Here is a 19,057-nt window from a genome sequence, read left to right on the forward strand (position 1 = left end):
TAAGAGGCCTACAGAGAAGACTATGGCACATTCAGGTGACCAATTTATTTTCAGGTAGATGATTGCTCCCTTTTGTGCCAACTACCACAAAGTAGCACTTGAACCTTCAAGTTACAATCCGTGTATCCGTGGTGAACAAAAGTTTAAGTATGTGCTCTTCTCATCAGAAGACCATAGGCAACAGCCAAAGGGCTGCCCTGTCGTGGTTTCTGTAGTGTAGTGGTTATCCTGTTTGCCTCACACGCAAAGGCCAGTTGCACGTAGGTGTAGGTGGCAAACACATCCAAATCACCAGGCAAAAAACATGAACAAGAAAGAGGGAGAAGGTCGGTTGAACAGCAGAGTTACCAGGGTGACATCAGAATTTGGAAACTTCTGAACCAAAAACAAGATTATGAATTTACTATTACATAATAAAAAGTCATGCAGTGAATAAGACACCAAACTGCATATGTTTGAAACACAATGTATGTTTGTTTAATAATGAAGAGACAAAATACAACCATTCAAAATGTTAAAATATCCAAATATTTAAATGTTTAATATTAAAAATATGAAACTCTCCATTATGTTTGGTGTAAAGTTGATCACTCGATGCTTTCCGCTGGTTTGTCATTGAGTGGTATTCTCATTCTGAGATGTTTTTGTCATCAGGATGGTTTTAAACCTAATGAGCTCATATTTCACACTAAAAACTGCTTTCTTTTAGTAGCAGAAGGATGAGAAGCAGCAGCTCTTTGGTGAAAAGTCAGTTTCAGTTTGTGGGAAATGCCCTGCCCTCTGGGGCGAAACTGTTTTTTTAAGCTGATTAAACAAGTATGTGTGACTTTTTATTTTATTGGAAAAGGGGGAAATCATTCTGACTTTAATTAGACACTTTTAATGATCTCAGTCACATTAGGATCTGACAGCAACAAAAGAGAAGCGAAAGTGATGTGAGTGTAAACCGAGAGTGAAGCAAATGCGAAGTTAAATGTGAAATTAAAAAAATTAGTAATACTCCTTAAAGGTCTAAATGAAATCAAATACAATTCATAAATCATAGTGCAAAGAATATAGTGCAATATGAACATAAAGTGCAAGCCTAGATTATGTGTAGGCACATGAAAAAAAAATGTATTTAATCTAGATTTAAAGATATTTTCATCTGTGGCACATTTAACATTGACTGGGAGCTGATTCCAGTTTATATCAGCACAAAATCTAAACACTGCTCCATGTGTGGAGCTATATTGGAAATAGTGTGGTGGGATGCAGACCTAGTCTTAGATCATATAATACAGCTCTCCTTGTAACGTTCCTTGATGAGCTGACCAAGGATCTGAAAATGGTGCCAAGGTTACTGCAAAAAAAAAGTCATTAAAATCTTTTACACCCCTGCTGTAATGTGTGGGAGTGTTGAGTAACTGCAGTGACGCTTGGGGGCAGTAATGAGCGTTAAGGTTGCTTTTCACCTCCAGACGGAACTCGCGAACAAACGCAGCTACGCTCTAATTGGTGGAGCTCCTGGACGAGCTGCTATTTAATTGGTGTAGCGCTTTAGCGGGAGTTTTAGTTTCTTCCGTGTTTGTCTCAGAGCTGTAATGGTCGAGGCTTTCCGGTGATGCGCGTGTTTGTGTTTATTCATTCAGCATGAGTGCTTACTGAAGTTATGTCTAACAACTTATTCCTTGCATCCCTGCATGCTGGTCAATAATTAGTAAAACATTTCTGACATTTGGTTTTTGTCCGTGTGTGATTAAGAGAGACATAAGGAGAATTTCCAAACTAAAGAAACAAACGCAGCAAAAATGCCTCACAATCTGTTATAATCTAATGAACAAAATACAATATTAAAAACACAGTTTATTAACTGATTCCAAACAACCAGGAACAAAAAGAGTTACAGTTGACTAAACTGTGACATATTTAACTGGTATAGCCAAAAAGGAGAGAGAAAAAAAGGAAAGTGACAAACGGTAAACATGTCTTATCCGTGTAATCATTATAGATGAAAACAAAGCCCTTAGATTGTAAAACAGTACACATCCATTGAAAACAAATTAGAGGAAGGGTGTATAGCCTGTGGCACAAACAGAGCTTAAACCTAATTTTCACCAAGCCTTATTTACAAAACCAACGAGTGATAAACCAATTCTTTTTTTCCCCATCTTTTAACCAAAGGTGTGCTTAATTCACAATTCCAGGGTTTATATAATCTTTAATTCGTATTGTAAACAGTGAGCATTATGGCTGTTAAGTAAACTGTCAATTCAGCACTGTAGGTGATGACGCAGTTAGCAGAGGTGTTAATTCAAGACTGTAAAAGTAAACTCAGCATTTGATGTGTTCAGTCAGTACTGGGGATTTTGGCTGTAGGCTGCAAGTGAAAAACAGAAAATGTGCTCAGAACAGTTGTACATTACAGCATCCATTAGTTATGGATCACTGAACTTCTTTTAGAAATATCTCAGAATATGACATTTGTCTATTTTGATTAAGAATTTTTTTTTTATTTAAAATTAGAAATAAACAAGTTTTTAGAATTTTGAAATGTAAAAACAAAAAAAGGAAATGTTCAACATTTTCAATAATTGATGTTCAAGATTCTGCACTATTTCTAGGTAAATGTGCAGATCCCTGGTTAGTTTAGATTTGGCATTAGCCAAGAAAATCCAGGATCTCCCAGTCAATGTCCTCCAGAGTCTGATTAGCTTCCTGTGCATGACCCATCTCCTCGGTGATGCTGTGCTGGCACCAGAGCTTCTGAATCTTTCTGTAGCGCGTTCCTCCATCTGGGAGGGAAAGAGAATGATATAAACAGTGGTTTAAACACAAATTTTACAAAACACGTTGAGTATCTTGTTTGAGTTCTCACCTGAGCCCTTGGACAGTTCTCCATAGTCATCGAGGTACAGGAAAAGAACCTGATTCTCCCTCACCCTGTAAAAGACAGCAGAGGCTCATGTACTGCAAGCTAGGACTTGACAATGCCTACAAATGCTGTATATTCACAACCATAAATGTTAATTCAGCAGGAATGTCTCAACTCCAGGCCTATTGCTGGATTACTGAGATGTTGAGGAGTGTTGGGAGGAAAGTTAACTTGAAACTGTGTAGGATGGAGTGTTTCTAGGACAGGGTGGAGGCCCACTAGTATAAGAAGTCATGTATTAATAAATGAAGAAAATGAATGTAGTTTTTTAAACATTTTGGAAAATGCGTGTTATGTAACATAATATTTGACCAGTTAATTGATTATTACATCCTCTTTCAATAATAAACTGTATTCCTTGCTTATAAATAGTTTATTATGGAACTTCAAATTAAAGTGTTATTTGGAGTATTTTTAGCAAGCTGCTGTTATTTTTCTTATTTAGTAGCTTTACAGCTTCCTTCCCAAAATGAGTAACCCATGTGTGAGGGATTATTGCTGACTAATTCGCACCAATGCCCAGCCCTGATATAAACAGGCAATGCACCTATAAGACATGGCAATCAACACAGATGTGTCTTCCTTCTAACCTGAGGAAAATGCTAACACCAGCTCAGCAAACAAAGGTGTGTGCAGTACACGCTCCAACGTCCTCACCCTCCAGCTCAGTCTGGCAGCAGCTGCTCTGAGATCACAGCATCGTGCCACACACCAAGCACAGAGTTTGAGCTCAAGACTTAACTCCATCTGACTTAGGACAGCTACAAAAACAATGGAGGTTATAAACACAAAAGCAATAACTAGAGATGTCCACCAGAATTCTATTCTATTAAGCAGATACTGGGTATAAATGAATGCAACTCAGAGTACACACACTCACGTGAAGCTGAAAGCCTAGTTGATCAGTGCACAGTAATCCTCTGGCACATCAATTAGCTTATTGGATTCCCAAGGAAAACTACACACAAAAAAAAAAAAAAAAAAAAACACTGAAACCATTCAGTCTTAACCCTCTTACCCCTAAGTTCCCACAGTATTATGTCCCATAACCCTATATTCCCCAGAGAAACAGCACGCCAACCCTGAGTTCCTGGGCCAAAATCAACATTTTAATTTGAACATTTTTAGGCCTTGAAACAACTTATAATAATGTATTTGTGTAATATTACTTTGAAAATGAAGCAGTTCAGTGTTTTTACTCCACTTAGAGCACAATTCTTAACTAGAGAAGTTATGAAAAATGCTCGCTAAAATCCTTCTAATCATTTAAAAATACTATACAAGCATCAGCATGGTCAATGCCTTTGAATAAATGCATTTTAGCGCCAAAAGTCAACTTTCTGGTGATAATCAGACCAGCAGGTAGTGTTTTCACGAATGCACAGAGATGGTCAGGTTATGACTCCAGACCCCTGCAGTGTCAGTCGCACTGGTTGATGCTGAAGATGAAGACGGATCAGGGTCTGAATCATGAGTTTGCATCACTATCAGTTTCGGTTTCAACATCGCCTGAACTTTCACTGCTGTCACTATCTAGAATCCTCGCTCTCGCCTGTGTAACTGTGTGTTTTCTCCCCCCCCCCACGGTTTTAGATGTACCTGTGTTCACTGTAGGTGTAACTTTAGCTGGAACACGATTAGCTTTTCACTTTGGCATTTTTAGTTCACTTCTACTATTACACCAATATTCATGCTTGGATCATCTTCATTGTAATGACAGCGTAATGTTGTAATCACGTCGTGATGTCATGACTTCAACCTTCCAGGTAAAAAAATAATAATTAAATAAGTAAGGAATCATAGCAGAGCAATGCCAGTACACCGGCCTCACGGGGATAACATTTACGCTGTAAAGCCGCTATATCGGCCTTACAGGGTAAGGGTGTTAAAACCACCATTTCAAAGCAAACTTCAGAAGGCTATAGATAAGAACAAAGAATGATCACCTTATAAGGGTTTCAGGTGACTGGAGACATTGTTGCATGCCTGGATGTGAGCACCACCTGCAGGACAAATGGACACAACACACTCAACCCATTACAAAACAATCAATGATGTGTACACATGATATGGCATCATCAGCATTCACAGAAAACCTGTCATTTCTCGGCTCAGTTATGAAGTTTCTCACCCCTGAAGCAGGGGATCCAGAAGCTCCTGGTGATTATAATAGAGCTGGAGCAGGTTAGGAGGCAGACACATATGCACACAGCACTTCCCATTCCCCAGCACCTACAGATAGATAGGGGACAGGGAAAGAACAAGATCAGTTTCACTACATACAATATAGTATATACAGTGCATCCGGAAAGTATTCGCAGTGCTTCACTTTTTCCCCATTGTTATGTTACAGCCGTATTCCCACATGGATTAAATTCATTATTTTCCTCAAAATTCTACAAACAATACACCATAATGACAACATGAAAGAAGTTTGTTTGAAATCTTTTAATGAGTATGAAATTTATGAAAAATAAAAAAACAAAAAAAGCACATGTTTATAAGTATTCACAGCCTTTGCTCAATACTTTGAAGCACCTCAATAAAAACATCCCAAAAGAACATTCATACTGACAAACACGTTATTACACATTTGTAAGAACGAGGGTTAATAAACACACACAAATGACAACATAACACAGATCACCATCTATTGTTAAGTTGTACGTGCTCCAAGTAGAATATGCTCTAACCTGGCACAGAGGTGAGGAGGATCTGGACCAGGTGAGCGACAATGACCAAGTGGAAGAGATGCAGGTGTGCAGTATCCGCACTAAGCCCTGAGGAGTCTAAGCAGTGCAATGCTGAATAGGACAGCACCAGACTCACCTGACATAGAAACACAAAACATGATTCAGAGACTACAGCCAAAGAAACCACAGACAATTACCTGTTAGATAGACAGGTTTAGATTCTGGACGACAATGTTACTCTAATCTGATGCTAATATACATTTAATAGTGCCTAAAGTATCATTTAACAAGCTTGTCAGCTCACCACTAATTGGAACATGTCCACATCCAGAATGCAGGGGGAACTTTCCACCTGGGGAGCAAGAACAAGTGCTGCACGGAGCGCGCGCGCGCACACACACACACACACACAGAGTTAAAGAACTAAAAAAACTACAAGTGAGAGAAAAATAAATAATGAAATAAATATATCTACCAACAGTCGCATGAAGTGATTTTGCACAGGAGTGAGAGGAGACAGTCCAGCATGCAGAGCCAAACCGAGCCAGGGAACTCAAATAGTCTCCTAAACAAGGGCACGTTTTATGACACTTCTATTTTTTATTATTTAGGATACAAAATATGGATAAATATCACAGGATATAGAAGGAATTAGAACTGAGGAAGGATAACATAATACCTGCAGATATTTGTGATTCAGAATATTTAGTAATGCTACCAAAATGAACCCCGAACATAATTGAGCAATCTTCTAGATATCTTTAGAGTGCGAATGATGCTCAGAAGCTTGATTAATGATTTGACAGATGCAGTCTATTTTCATTTATATATACACACAGTTATACACATATATATATATATATATATATATATATATATATATATATATATATATATATATGCTTTTATATTTAGAATTACAAGTGAAAAGCAAATCAAATCATCGGAAGAATTTATTCTAGTGTACAATTAACTACTACATCCTGCAATCAAACAGTGCTTAGTCGAGTATTTTAACAGCACTAACAATACCTCTGATACAGAATTTATTACATCATCACACATCCCTCGAAAGAAGAATTCATTCCGGCATGATAAGTGTCACGTACCGTGGGGAATACAGAAGCAGAAGCGGGCAGCAGGTTCAGGCAGTATAATCCAGAGGGGTGAGCACAGTCCGTAGTCAAGAAGCAAGCGAGGGTCAGGCGATCATGCAAACAAAACAAACGGGGTAAGACAGAAATCGTGGTCGGGGACGTAAGCAAAGGCCAAAGTCACTTATCGAATAAACACAGTAGAATACTGTGTTGCTTCTCGGGAAACCGAGTCCTGGCTGGGCTGAGATATGACAATAAGTTGGGTTGTCATACCTGTCTACAGGGTAAACTTCCAAACAAAGGCTTCTCCTCATCTACCAATAATCTCTCTGTACAAAATACAAGCACAGAAAAACAACAAATGCATATCATAATGTTCTTTACCAAAAAGCAAAACATTTTTACTAACTACCCTTTAACACAGGTCAGTGAATATTGTAAATCTTATACATGAATTCTTAGTCTGTAAGAAATGGGTGCAGACTGACCTATAGACTGGATGGTGTAAGAACAGCTGCCCCAGCACATGATAGGCACACAGGGGTCCTGCTCATTAGGGTGCACCTTAAGGCCAACTTTATAAGTTGCGGTCCCAAATGTCATCAGCATCTCCCTTATGGAGCTTGAATAAGGGTTGCTATCAAAACACATCACAGGTCAGTGTTAAAGACACGCTCAGATACGCAGTTGTGAAAGGAAACAGTGGGTATGCTTACACTGGTGTGTGGTCCAGCCTGAAACTCTCAGGAGGAGGAGAGTCCTCCACAGTCTCTGTCTCACCAGCATCTAAAAGACAAACACCACAATATGACTGCATGTGCACACATACACACACAAATAAGGAGCACACGCACTATATATGATGAGACTCACTTGTTGGCTTGGCTCTCTTATGAGCAGAGTGCAAGGCTCTGATCTGCTTGTATACGTTGTATTCAGCCAATGAGCCAGACCTGGCTGCTCACTATTGCTGTAACTACAAACATGCATGCATTTTACTATTTAACCAGAGAAAATGTCAAACTCAATGGGACAACTGGCAAATTTACTGTAATAAACTGAGTCAGTGTGACTAAATATCTTGCAACAGCAGTGGATTAGCCATCTTACATAAGCAGAAATTCTATACTCTGATCTCAACATGGCAAGACATGCAATTCAGCTACAGATATCAAGTCCCATCCATCCATCTTCAACCGCTTACTCCTTTTCAGGTCATGGGGAAGCTGGAGCCTATCCCAGGGAGCATCGAGCACAAGGCGGGGTACACCCTGGACAGGGTGCCAGTCCATCGCAGGGCACACAATCACACACATATTCACACACCCATTCATACACTACGGACACTTTAGACACGCCAATCAGCCTACCATGCATGCCTTTGGACTGGGGGAGGTACCAGGGTACCGGGTAAACCGGGGTACCTGAAGGAAACCCCCGCAGCACGGGGAGAACATGCAAACTCCACACACAGAGCCGCGGGAATCGAACCCGGACCCTGGCGGTGTGAGCCGAACGTGCTAAACACTAAGCCACCGTGTGCCCGATATCAAATCCCTTGCTATAAAATATATAAATAAATAAGAGGAATAATGGAATGGGGTATGCACTGTTACAGTGTCATTCTGTACCCTTCCATGGCATTTCATAGGCAAGTTTGCACTGGTTACAGAGCCACTACAACTAATTCGCCAATGCAATGGTTAAAATATTAAGCGGTCCGGATTCAGAGCAACTCCACTTAGAATAATCACAACCACAAGTTTGTATGCGAGTACCTGCAGGTGGTCTCAGTGAGGGGCAGGAGAGGAATGACAGTGTTACTGCGACACTTACAGAGTGGACACAAGTACTCCCCATTCTCTACATCGTAACTAGTTTGCTCATGCAGCCACTGCGCATCCTGACTCTGGAGTGTCTCAAAGTATCTGTAAGAGAAAATAACTCGAAGATTAAGAGACCATTATTTGACAACCTGTCAAATTTCCATGAGCTTTATATGTACCATGCAATCACAGAAATGACCGAACTGGTCAGATCTATTAAGCAGTGACAAGCAAACTGATCCACTGAGCTGTTAAGCTTGACATGGATGTAGGATTGACGTGGGAACACCATATACTGCTTGTAAAGCTATCCGAGGTAACGTTCTTCAGGAGTGTAAACTGTTGGACAGCACTCCCCTCCATTGAAGAACGGGAACATATGAAAAGTATTTTTGATTGGGAAGCGCACAGCACACGGCGGAATCCGACGTCCTCAACAACCGAGCATTGCTGATTGCCAAGCGTAACAAGTTCCATCACCTGATTTCTTTAGCTTTTGATACTCACTGCACTTACTCCTAAGGTCAGATCAGGTTAACGTTCTTTGCTTCCCCATGAGGCACAATAAGTTTACAGACTTTGAAAATAACACTGGCTTGATCTAAGACAGTGAAAAATAGTCAAGTGCACATAGCAAGCTTTGTTTCATGCTTTGTGTCGATGATCAGCTCACTGTATTGGGTCAAAAAAAAAAAAAAAATCTGCAGATCGCATATTTAAGCCAAACACATCCAATTTGGATCTACATCTTATCGATCACCACACATCCATGAAGACTTTCCTGTACATCACAGATTAGGTTTTTTACTTTTCAGTCACAAAACATTCCGACTGATTGATTAATACTAGCTAATTTATTTGTAATTGCTCATATAAAGGTCATATTTTCTAGACAAACTATTTACTGTTAGCTGCTGATTCTATTGCCTATATCCACAAACATTTGAAAGCAGCAAAACTTTTTATTTGGGATTAAGTAGAAGGCTGTCTAGAAGTAACATTTTGCCCAATTCCTCACCTCTGCCAGCAGTGAGAGTGCATGATGTGGCCACAGCTGCCGGTATGGGCACCAAAGGACAGGTCAGGGTGCATGAAGAGGGGATCATAGCTCTCTGCAACACACATGTATCCTCCAGAAATAAGCACACTGGCTACTCAAACCTATCCAATTACTTGACTTGCACACTGTAAACCATAACCTTACCTGGATTGTGAGGGGGTCTTTTGCGGTTCTTGGACATGACCGTAGAGCGTTGGACAAAGGCAGCGAGCACCATGGCGGTGCCATCAGGCAGGATCTCCTGCGCTTCGTGACACACGATACACATCTCCATCTGCCTCCTCTCTCCTCCTCTGGCACGCCAACGACGAGGTCCCACACACACCAGAGCACTGTCACATGAACTGGGGCTGTACCAAGCAGAGACGGATGGTTACAAGTACACTATAACCTTAATTTTATGTTAAGGTCCCTCTGAATTTGTTAAAATAATCAATGTTGAATAAATGGGTTCATCTTTTTTTAATCACCAGGAAATTGCTAAAAATGGCCTAGGATCCTCTCTACTCATTTACCCCAACAGAAAATGCTCTAAATGAATATGCAAGATAAAGAGTTAAAGGATGGGAATTTACTTATGTTATGTGAAGACCACCATTATATGCAAGAACTTTTAGGACAAAGAACAGACAACTGCTCAGCAAAGTCAAGGAAGTGTTGATGCATGCATTTACTGACATAAATGTACTGACTGGATATTGAGAATACAATACAAGTTGACTTATTAAGAACACTGCGTCACTACGAGCATGCTTAGGTACCTATGCTCTGCTGATGTAGAGGCTGAGGCGTCCAGATCCTCTGAATCCTGCATGAGCAGATCTATGTACTTATTGATAAAATGACTCTAGCTCTCTAATGTTTGAGCCATGGTCTTTTTCCAGCACAGTTCAGCTTTCCTTTTTCTCTCTGCTTTGTCTTTGTCCCACACAGTCTGCAACACACACACACACACACACACACACACACACACACACACGTAGATTTAAGCTCTTCAACACTTTAAAGGGTAATGGTTAATATGTCCGTGGAATAGAAAGTTGCTCAAAGTCTGACCTCCTTGTGACAGTGCCCTGTTCCTTCACAGGGAGGTGCAGCAGCTGTGCCCTCACGCATCGTTTTAATGCTAACCATCTGTGTAGAAAAAGATACATAATTTAGGAAAATACTTTTACAAGTAAACGATACAGCAGTGCAGTTAGAACTACATGCACACACAATCAAAGGCTTGCAAAACTAAGCAGATGTTCAATAGAACACATTTGTGCACTAAGAAGTATATACACACACCATACCATTAAATACTGAAGATGCATTACAATTTTACTAACATTTACATACTACATACTACATACTACAATACATCATTAGCCTTGGCCTACACCATGGCCTTTATATGTACATGTTCTGCCTGGTGCAGGTGTCCTGACAGTTTTCACTATATGGAAAATAAAATGCATACATCACAGTGCATGGAAGTTCAGTTTGTGTAGTAAGCAATCCTTACATGTCATTTAAATATTCATGTTGACATACAGCTTTTAAGTAATACGCACAATAAGCCACATCAAAACACCCCTAGGGCCACCTACAGATGATCAGCAGCAAAACCGCTTTGTAACAGTTTTATCTGAGATACAGGCTGATTCTGGGTGTGGCCCATAATGACTAATTGGCCTTCTAAACACAATATTCAAACTTCACAAAATGTGGTATGGACAACAAGACATTGAGTAAGCATGTCATGTTTCATGGATTTCTGATGCTCTGAGCGCCAACAACAATTTTTAAAATATCAGCCATTTATATCAATGAGAATGAGAGAAGAAGGCCATAACACTAATGTTGTCCACCAGAGGGAGCCACATGATAACAAATCCTTTCAGGTGTCATAGTTTAAAATCTCAGTATAAATAGTTCAATTGGTCCACTATGCATAAAATTCATTATAGTTTCATAAAGTTTAATAAAGTCTAAAACCATCTAAGCCTAATCCGTTTGCAAAAAGAAATCTGTGATCTTCAAAATACCTTCATTTTTATATATCCTAAATACTGAAAACATATTTGTTAAGTTGCTAGACATGACTGAATGTATTGCTGTCCAATTAAAATGAAGACAGTATTATTTGTATATTGTAATATAGTACATAGAATAACACTTCCATGTAGAGACACTTAAAGACTTGTATTATATTTGAAAAGAGACATGGTCAATCGTATAACTGTACACAAGCAGTTTGTGCTTGGATCCCGATAATCACCGCTTGCGGCTATATCTGTATGTTGTCTTTCTTGTAAGGTATCCTTGAGTGTTATGAAAGGCGGCGACAAATAAAATTTATTATTGCATAGTTCTCCCATCTGACCATGCAGAGTCCATCGGTGGTGTTGTCCCAGTAATAGCAGCTGGCTGTGTGTAGTGCCGTGTCAGTCTTCTGTATTATACCCCACTACCAATGTACTTAATACTTAATGCTTTTCCATGTCTGTTTTTTTTTAAATGAGAGTGCGCGCTGTGATACTCTCTGTCCACTGGTTCAGTTTGTTCCGACTTTAGTTCAACCCTGACACCTTCACATTCATCAGGCACTTAAAGAGATGTTTTAGGCTGAGCTGGCGCTTTGGGAAATAGTATAGACACTGGCCTCTGCTCTGTTTCTGTGAGCAAGGGGTCTCACTGGGGACACTATTTGGAATGCTATTGTGCAGCTGTGCCTTTCCCATTTTGACTCCTGTCCTGGAGTCAGGATCACACTGCTGGTACTGGCAGTGTCCGGCTCTTTTAAGAACTCACTTACACATGACATGTCACTCACTGTAGGCCAATCAGCTACCCATTACCATTCTGTTTCTTTCCAACAAAAAAAGCTTTTTAATGCATTAAAACTCGTGTTGTGTTTCGCTAAAAAGGAATGCTGCATCCATGGAATTGTCATTGCCATATCATGGCACATAGGATTAAAACAAATGCTTCATTTCTCCATATGTTGCTTGTAGCATTTTAAGAGGTATTAAGGCACAAGTGAGGCGTAAGAGGCTGTGCTACACCCCGCACAGCCAGCAGAGGATAGCAGCAGTGCACCGCAAGAGTTGCCGTGTGGGGGAACTCGGTTACCCAGAATACTCCAGGCTGATTAACTGGGATTGCCTGCACTTGCCAGGCCAGATGCTTAAAGCCAGACTTTGAGGCCACTCTTTGTCATACCTTTGTAGAGGGGAGAAAAATTGCCTGATGTGGGAACTACTGGGGAAGGGAAGTTGGGTCAGAGCCACTCAAATGGCTCAATCAGTGCGTTTACATGGACAACAATAATCCACTCTTAACCCGATTAAGACCATACTTTGATTAAGAAACTACCATGTAAACAGCAATTTTTAATTACCTTAATCAAATTAAGCTCTAATCGAATTAAGACAGGTGGAGTATTCCTGTTTTAGTCACATTATGGACGTGTATTACAGACATGTAAACACTTTAATCACATTATTATCTTAATCAGAGTAAGGTCAATAATTAGATTACTGCTGTCCATGTAAACGTAGTCAATGCCAGGTTCCCCCTCAGGAAATTCTTTGAGGAGGGGGCTCACAACCTAGGTAAAATCATGTCCCACCCTCCCTGCTCCACTTTGGTTGCTCTGCTTCCTTACTCAGCTGAGGTCATTACTCCGCTGCCTGGTTCCACTGAGGACATCCCCTACCCCTCTGCTCTGCAGAAGATACCATTACAGCTCATGGCCTCACCACTCTGTCTCTCTGCTCTGCCTCCAATGTCACTACACCACCGTGTAAGGCCTGACATTCAATGTATTCTACGTTACACCCATACTGTTCCTCATTATATCAATATCATTCAAAAATTGACTGTTCTGTCTCAGATGAGTGATGAAGTTGATTTTGAAGCTGTGTTTCCTGATATTGGTGTTGCACTTCCACCAAAAAGTGTTAGTGAACCTAGTAATCATTTCTACATTTGAATATGATCATGAGGCACATGGCACTCACTTCACTTATTCTACAGGGTTCGGCAGGGATTTGGTTCAACCTACTAAAGAGTGGAGAAGCGGATACCAGAACTTTGCATGCTGCATGCCCAGTTTTTGTAGGCAGTACGTGGGGTAAGTTTCCAGTAAGCACCTCTGCAGAAAATGCTTGGCGTATTTGGTTATTTTTATTAATGTACTCAATTTTACTGAAAATTGGAAACAAAATCAGTGCTCACTGATATCCAAGCAACTTCATAAATCTTTTGTAAATATTTCTTTTAATCTTTGATTTAGTTGCCAATAAGTGGCTCTGCTGTCGGGGACAAGAGTTCAGGAGAAGGTGCACTCTGTCCAGGTCCGACTGAGACTGAAAATTGAAACTCTACCTAACTCTACCTCTCTGTGTTTGTGACCATTGCACTGTATTATTTAAATATTGAGACTTGTGTTTCGTATACATTGTATTACATATCCATAACACACTGTATATAATATATATTTGTATATTCACACATTACTTTATTCTATTCAACAGTCTACGGTTCAGAAAAGAAACAAGTCACTCAAACTACACTGCTGCAAGGAGACTGTAACTGAACTAAACTAACAAACATGTCACTGCAGTGAGACCCACATCAGCACAACAACAGGTCACATCAACAGCAAAAGAAACCACCACGTAACATGCAACACTGTCCGATCCAGACACATGTAATCCATGCAAATCCTAATTCAACATTAACTATTCATCTTATTCTAATGTGAAGGACTCAACACATCTGTAATAGACAGAAACTATGTTACAAAAAGTTTGAAAATAAGTGTAGACTAATATTACCATCAAATCTTACTAATTATTCATCAGTGGACATAGGCAATGTTTAAAGAGAAATATACAGCAAATTATTCATCATTGTGCAACACAAATACCTCACGCCAAAAGAACTCATGCTTACACTGCTCAACTTAGTAAAACAGCAGTTACATTATTATTATTATTATTATTATTATTATTATTATTATGTATTTATTTATTTATTTATTTATTTATTGCTTTGAGTTCATTGCAATCGTGACGCAAGTGACCAGTTGGCATGGCAACATCAGGGCACGTAAAGATTTATAGACACATACAGGAATCAAAGATACACAAATTAGTGATTGTTATTCCAGCTCTTTTCAGTGAGTCAGTTCATTTGGCTCAGCAATAAACTCCCAAACGACTCTTCATTCAGTACGACTAATGGCTTTTATAATTCAGCCAAATTTAGCAATATTTGGTGGATGATTAGTATGTGTGCACATATATCACTTAACTTGTTCAGTGTAGGCTAATTATACTAACCTTTAATTGTACATCATTTTGGATTATGTTTCGCATAAAACCTTAAATAATATAAAAACAGACATTATTACCCATGTGTATTAAGTGTTTTATTTAGCTTGATCTATCCAAAACTCAAACCATTCCAAACAAACCACACTCAATACACTGCTGGACTACAGGTAACAGCAGCGCACCCCTCACTCACGTACTCCAGTTTTAATCGAAGGTTCACATTATAAATTCCTGTTGGAATCTTTCTGACCATGTCCATGTACAGTTTGTATAAGATTTAGTTCCACTTATTCCTACTGATTATTGTGAAATGTTTAACAGAGGTACAGTATATTTTGAGATGTTTACATAACCTTTGAAAATAAATTATTGGTTTTAACTTTGCTTTCTGTTTCTGTTGTAGATTTTTAGCTTATTTATTAAATGATCTGGCAGACAGAAAATGGGAGTGAGAAATTTTTGGTAGGTTTAGTATTGAGCCATAAGTTTAAAAAAAAAATAATGTTGCAGTGGCACGAAGCTCAGTAGAATTTTCTGCCATAAGTTTAATTTCCCCAAAGTTCTATGATTTTGCTGTAGCAGTGACATTGATTTGGGACATCCATCCATCCAGCCATCCATTTTCTGTACCGCGTATCCTACACAGGGTCGTGGGGGAGCGTGGAGCCTATCCCAGGGGACTTTGGGCACAAGACAGGGGACAGCCCTGGATAGGGTGCCAACCTGTTGCAGGGCACAATTGCACACACACTCACACACATTCACACACTACGGATCATTTGGAAATGCCAATCATCCTACAACACGTCTTTGAATTGGGGAGGAAACCAGATCACCTGAAGGAAACCCCCGAAGCATGGGGAGAGCATGCAAACTCCATGCATATGATAGTTGTTGTTATTGTTGCTATTATTGTTATTATTATTATTATTATTATTATTATTATTATTATTATGAGGATCCCGTTGTGTACTGGAGAGGCTTTTCCAGCCTGTCTCTCTACCACGCCTTAAAGCATCTTAACATCACATGACAACAAATGAAAAGAACTATCAGGAACACCACAGAGGCTGCTGAGAGAGCTTCAAGAAGGCTCTGGAGGGTGATCAGCAATTTGGACACAGGCCAGGTCCAGGGAGTCTTAGGATTAAAGACCCAAAACACCCAGTGACTCCAGGTCCCATCACTAATGTGTCCAAAAGCACATTGCAAGATGTATGAAAAAAACATGATAATATTAATAATAAAAATTCATTCATTAATTCCATAAAAATCAGAAAAGTTGGCTGGACTAGAAAAAACATGCACAATGACCATCCAAGCTGTTTTTTTATTTTATTTTTATTTTATTAATTACATTATTTTTGCAGACCCAGCAGATACAGTCAGGTTCATAAATATTTGGACATTGGCAAAGTTATTGTTTTTAAAAATATATATTTTTACCACAGTATATTGGAGTGGAAATAAAATAATATCAATATTCATTCTTTCATTCCAACTCCAATATACTGTGTTCGACAGCTAAAATAATAACTTTGTCAAGTAACGTAGAGGAAACATTAGCACTGTCTGTACACCAAAAAAAAAAGAGAACCTCTATGTTATGTTAGTATCAGGGTACTGGTATTGCACCTCCCCATAGTCCACCTCCTCTGTATTAAAGGTCATTTTAGATAGCAACTATAGAAAATATAGTAGTTTAAAAAAACAACACCCTACTACACACTCGTCTCCTCATGCTGCAAGTGCACACTGGTTTTGGCCTAGTAGGGCGAGTAAGGGAAATTGAACACAGGTTATTGGGAAAAAATAAAATGTAAAGCAAGGCAATGCTCCTAAGCATACCTCCAAAGTTGTAACAAAATGGCTTAAAGACAACAAAGTAAATCTACTCGAGTGGCCATCAAAAACACCCTGACCTGACTCCCAAAGAAAATTTGTGGACTGAAGTGAAAAAGCATGTCTGAGCAATGAGGCCTTCAAAACACTTCTGTCCGGAGGAATGAGCACAAATTACAGCAAATCATGAGAAGCTTGTGGAAGGCTACCCCAAGTTCAATCAATGAACAGGCAATACCACTAAACACTAACAAAGTGTATGTAATTACTGTAAACATTAAGCATAAGGGTTAATAATCTGTCATCTACATATGTTTATAGTTGCATCATTTTCAGACATGGTTTGGTAATTCTAGACAACATGGTTCAGGTTAATTGGGAAAGACTGGAAATACAGTAAGTGAAGAAAGGAAAAGTGAAGGGATTTACAGGAAGAGATGCATGAAACACCTCACACCTATGGTTAAATGATGGGTTGGTGGTTAAATTATGGACTGATGGATTTTATCTGTATTAAATGGTGTTTTTATGAAACATCATAATAAGCAGGGAAATGAGGTAGACTGGGAAATATAGAAGTTGCCTACTACTTATTTGTGGAGGCGGGGTTTGGTTGAACACCAGTTTGTGAATGGAGGGCGGAGCCGGGGAAAAGTGAGTGGTAAGGATCTACACCTGTGCAGGATTTTGTAACAGGTGTTCTGTGTTTCAATGAGCAGGATAAAAGGGGGAGAGAGAGGACAGACACAGGACAGCCATGTGTCTAGATATGTGCATAGTGAAATAAAATTCCTGAAAAGAGACAGAAATAGTGAAGGAAAATAAAGAACTGATTTTTGAGCCTGCCCCATCTCCTCATTTTCAGTCCACCCGTATGCAGAGATTTTTACTTAGTGTACTGTGTTCACGTAACCATAGAGATTAAAGCTGTTTATTTTTAAATCCACATTCATACACAATCTTTTATAGAATTCACTGTAAACAGATTATGTTAAAACACACACACACAATTAGAAAACATCATTAAAAGGTAAGTAGCATTTACAATTTATTTCTTGCCATACCAGCATACCATAGAATAAAAAAAGTCAAATAAATGAGAAAACAAAACCAGCATGAATTCATAAAATGTATGTACACTAAATAAAACTCTCTGTATATTCAGTATTAGGCCTATTAAGTAATGTTCTATAAACATAACATAACATTTATTAGAAACATAACATTTCTCAGTCCACCTTATTCCACTGCTTCTTACAATGTTTCATAAAAACACACACTGTAATGCACAGAAAATCCATCAGTGCATCATTTAACCATGCAGCCATTATATCCTTTTACTTTTCCTCTCTCCACTTATTGTATTTTATGACTGACAATTAACCTGAGCCATGCTGTCTAGAATAATCAAACCTTCTGGTAATTTCCAAACCAAACTAATGTTCTGCCTCTTTTGTTACAGTAGCACACCTTATACAGTAGCTTGTACTGATATTATAGCTAGAACACCACCATGAGAGAATTACTATTAACTTTATCACCTTAGCAACACTACAGTTCAAAAGTTTGGAGTCACTCAGAAATTGCCTTGCTTTTGAATGAAAATCAGAATTTTTAAAATAACATTGATCAGAAATACAGTCATTATTATAGCTGGATTTTTAAGGGAATATCTACGCAGGCATGGAAAGGCCCATTTTCACCAACCAGCAACTCCTGTGTTCCTGTGGCACATTGTGTTAGCTAATCTGACATTATCATGTTAAAAAGTTCATTCATCATTAGAAAACTCTTGGTGCAATGATGTTAGCACAGCTGAAAACCGTTGTGCTGTTTAAGAAAGCCATACAACTGGTCTTCTTTGGGCTACTTGAGAACCTGGAGCATCAGCATTTGTGGGTTTGATTACAGTCACAAAATGGCCAGAAAGAAAGAGCTTTCTTCAGAAACTCATCAGTCTATTGTTGTTTTGAGAAATGAAGGCTGTTCCATGTCAGAAATAGACAAGAAACTGAATATATCTTACAAAGGTGTGTAGTAATCCCTTCACAGAACATGACATGAATGAAGTTGTTACTTCTATCATGCAGTTCCACTGCAGTGGCTTAGTAGGTGGCTTTGTACTCAACCTATTTGCATTAAAGGAATTAGATATCATTTTATATTAACAATATTTTTTCCCCTTCATATATTGAAGCCATGGATTTCTAATAATTTGACAATTATATGAGTGTACGATATTGACCCATAGAGTAGATACAAGTAAAAAGCAGATGCAGTTTGTCAACTTTGCTCATT

The 19,057-nt window shown here is 39.0% G+C and overlaps 2 protein-coding genes and 1 pseudogene across 2 annotated transcripts in view; all 3 read right to left on the reverse strand.

The window, feature by feature from the left end:
- LOC128604588 (E3 ubiquitin-protein ligase UBR2-like) overlaps nucleotides 1-19,057 on the reverse strand; it is a 68,481-nt gene that overhangs the window by 21,601 nt on the left and 27,823 nt on the right. The gene's annotated exons all lie outside the window — the stretch shown is intronic.
- LOC128604591 (E3 ubiquitin-protein ligase UBR2-like) lies at nucleotides 2,641-5,629 on the reverse strand. Its single transcript, XM_053619734.1, has 5 exons — nucleotides 5,608-5,629; nucleotides 5,046-5,146; nucleotides 4,861-4,917; nucleotides 2,858-2,922; nucleotides 2,641-2,774 (listed from the first exon to the last, which is right to left on the reverse strand). The coding sequence occupies exons 2-5, from the start codon at nucleotides 5,114-5,116 to the stop codon at nucleotides 2,641-2,643; spliced, it is 327 nt and encodes a 108-aa protein (XP_053475709.1). The 5' UTR covers nucleotides 5,117-5,146; nucleotides 5,608-5,629.
- Nucleotides 6,107-11,860, reverse strand: LOC128604592 (E3 ubiquitin-protein ligase UBR2-like; annotated as a pseudogene).

This window comes from Ictalurus furcatus, unplaced genomic scaffold (genome assembly GCF_023375685.1).
Source record: "Ictalurus furcatus strain D&B unplaced genomic scaffold, Billie_1.0 ctg2, whole genome shotgun sequence".
Taxonomy (NCBI): Eukaryota; Metazoa; Chordata; class Actinopteri; order Siluriformes; family Ictaluridae; genus Ictalurus; species Ictalurus furcatus.

Excerpts from the sequence above, each read along its gene's own strand:
- LOC128604591 (XM_053619734.1), bottom strand. The coding sequence starts at position 5,116 with ATGTGTCTGCCTCCTAACCTGCTCCAGCTCTATTATAATCACCAGGAG. Across the intron at positions 4,918-5,045 it reads CTGGATCCCCTGCTTCAGGG|GTGGTGCTCACATCCAGGCA; the intron begins GTGAGAAACTTC and ends TTTGTCCTGCAG. Across the intron at positions 2,923-4,860 it reads TCACCTGAAACCCTTATAAG|GGTGAGGGAGAATCAGGTTC; the intron begins GTGATCATTCTT and ends TGTCTTTTACAG.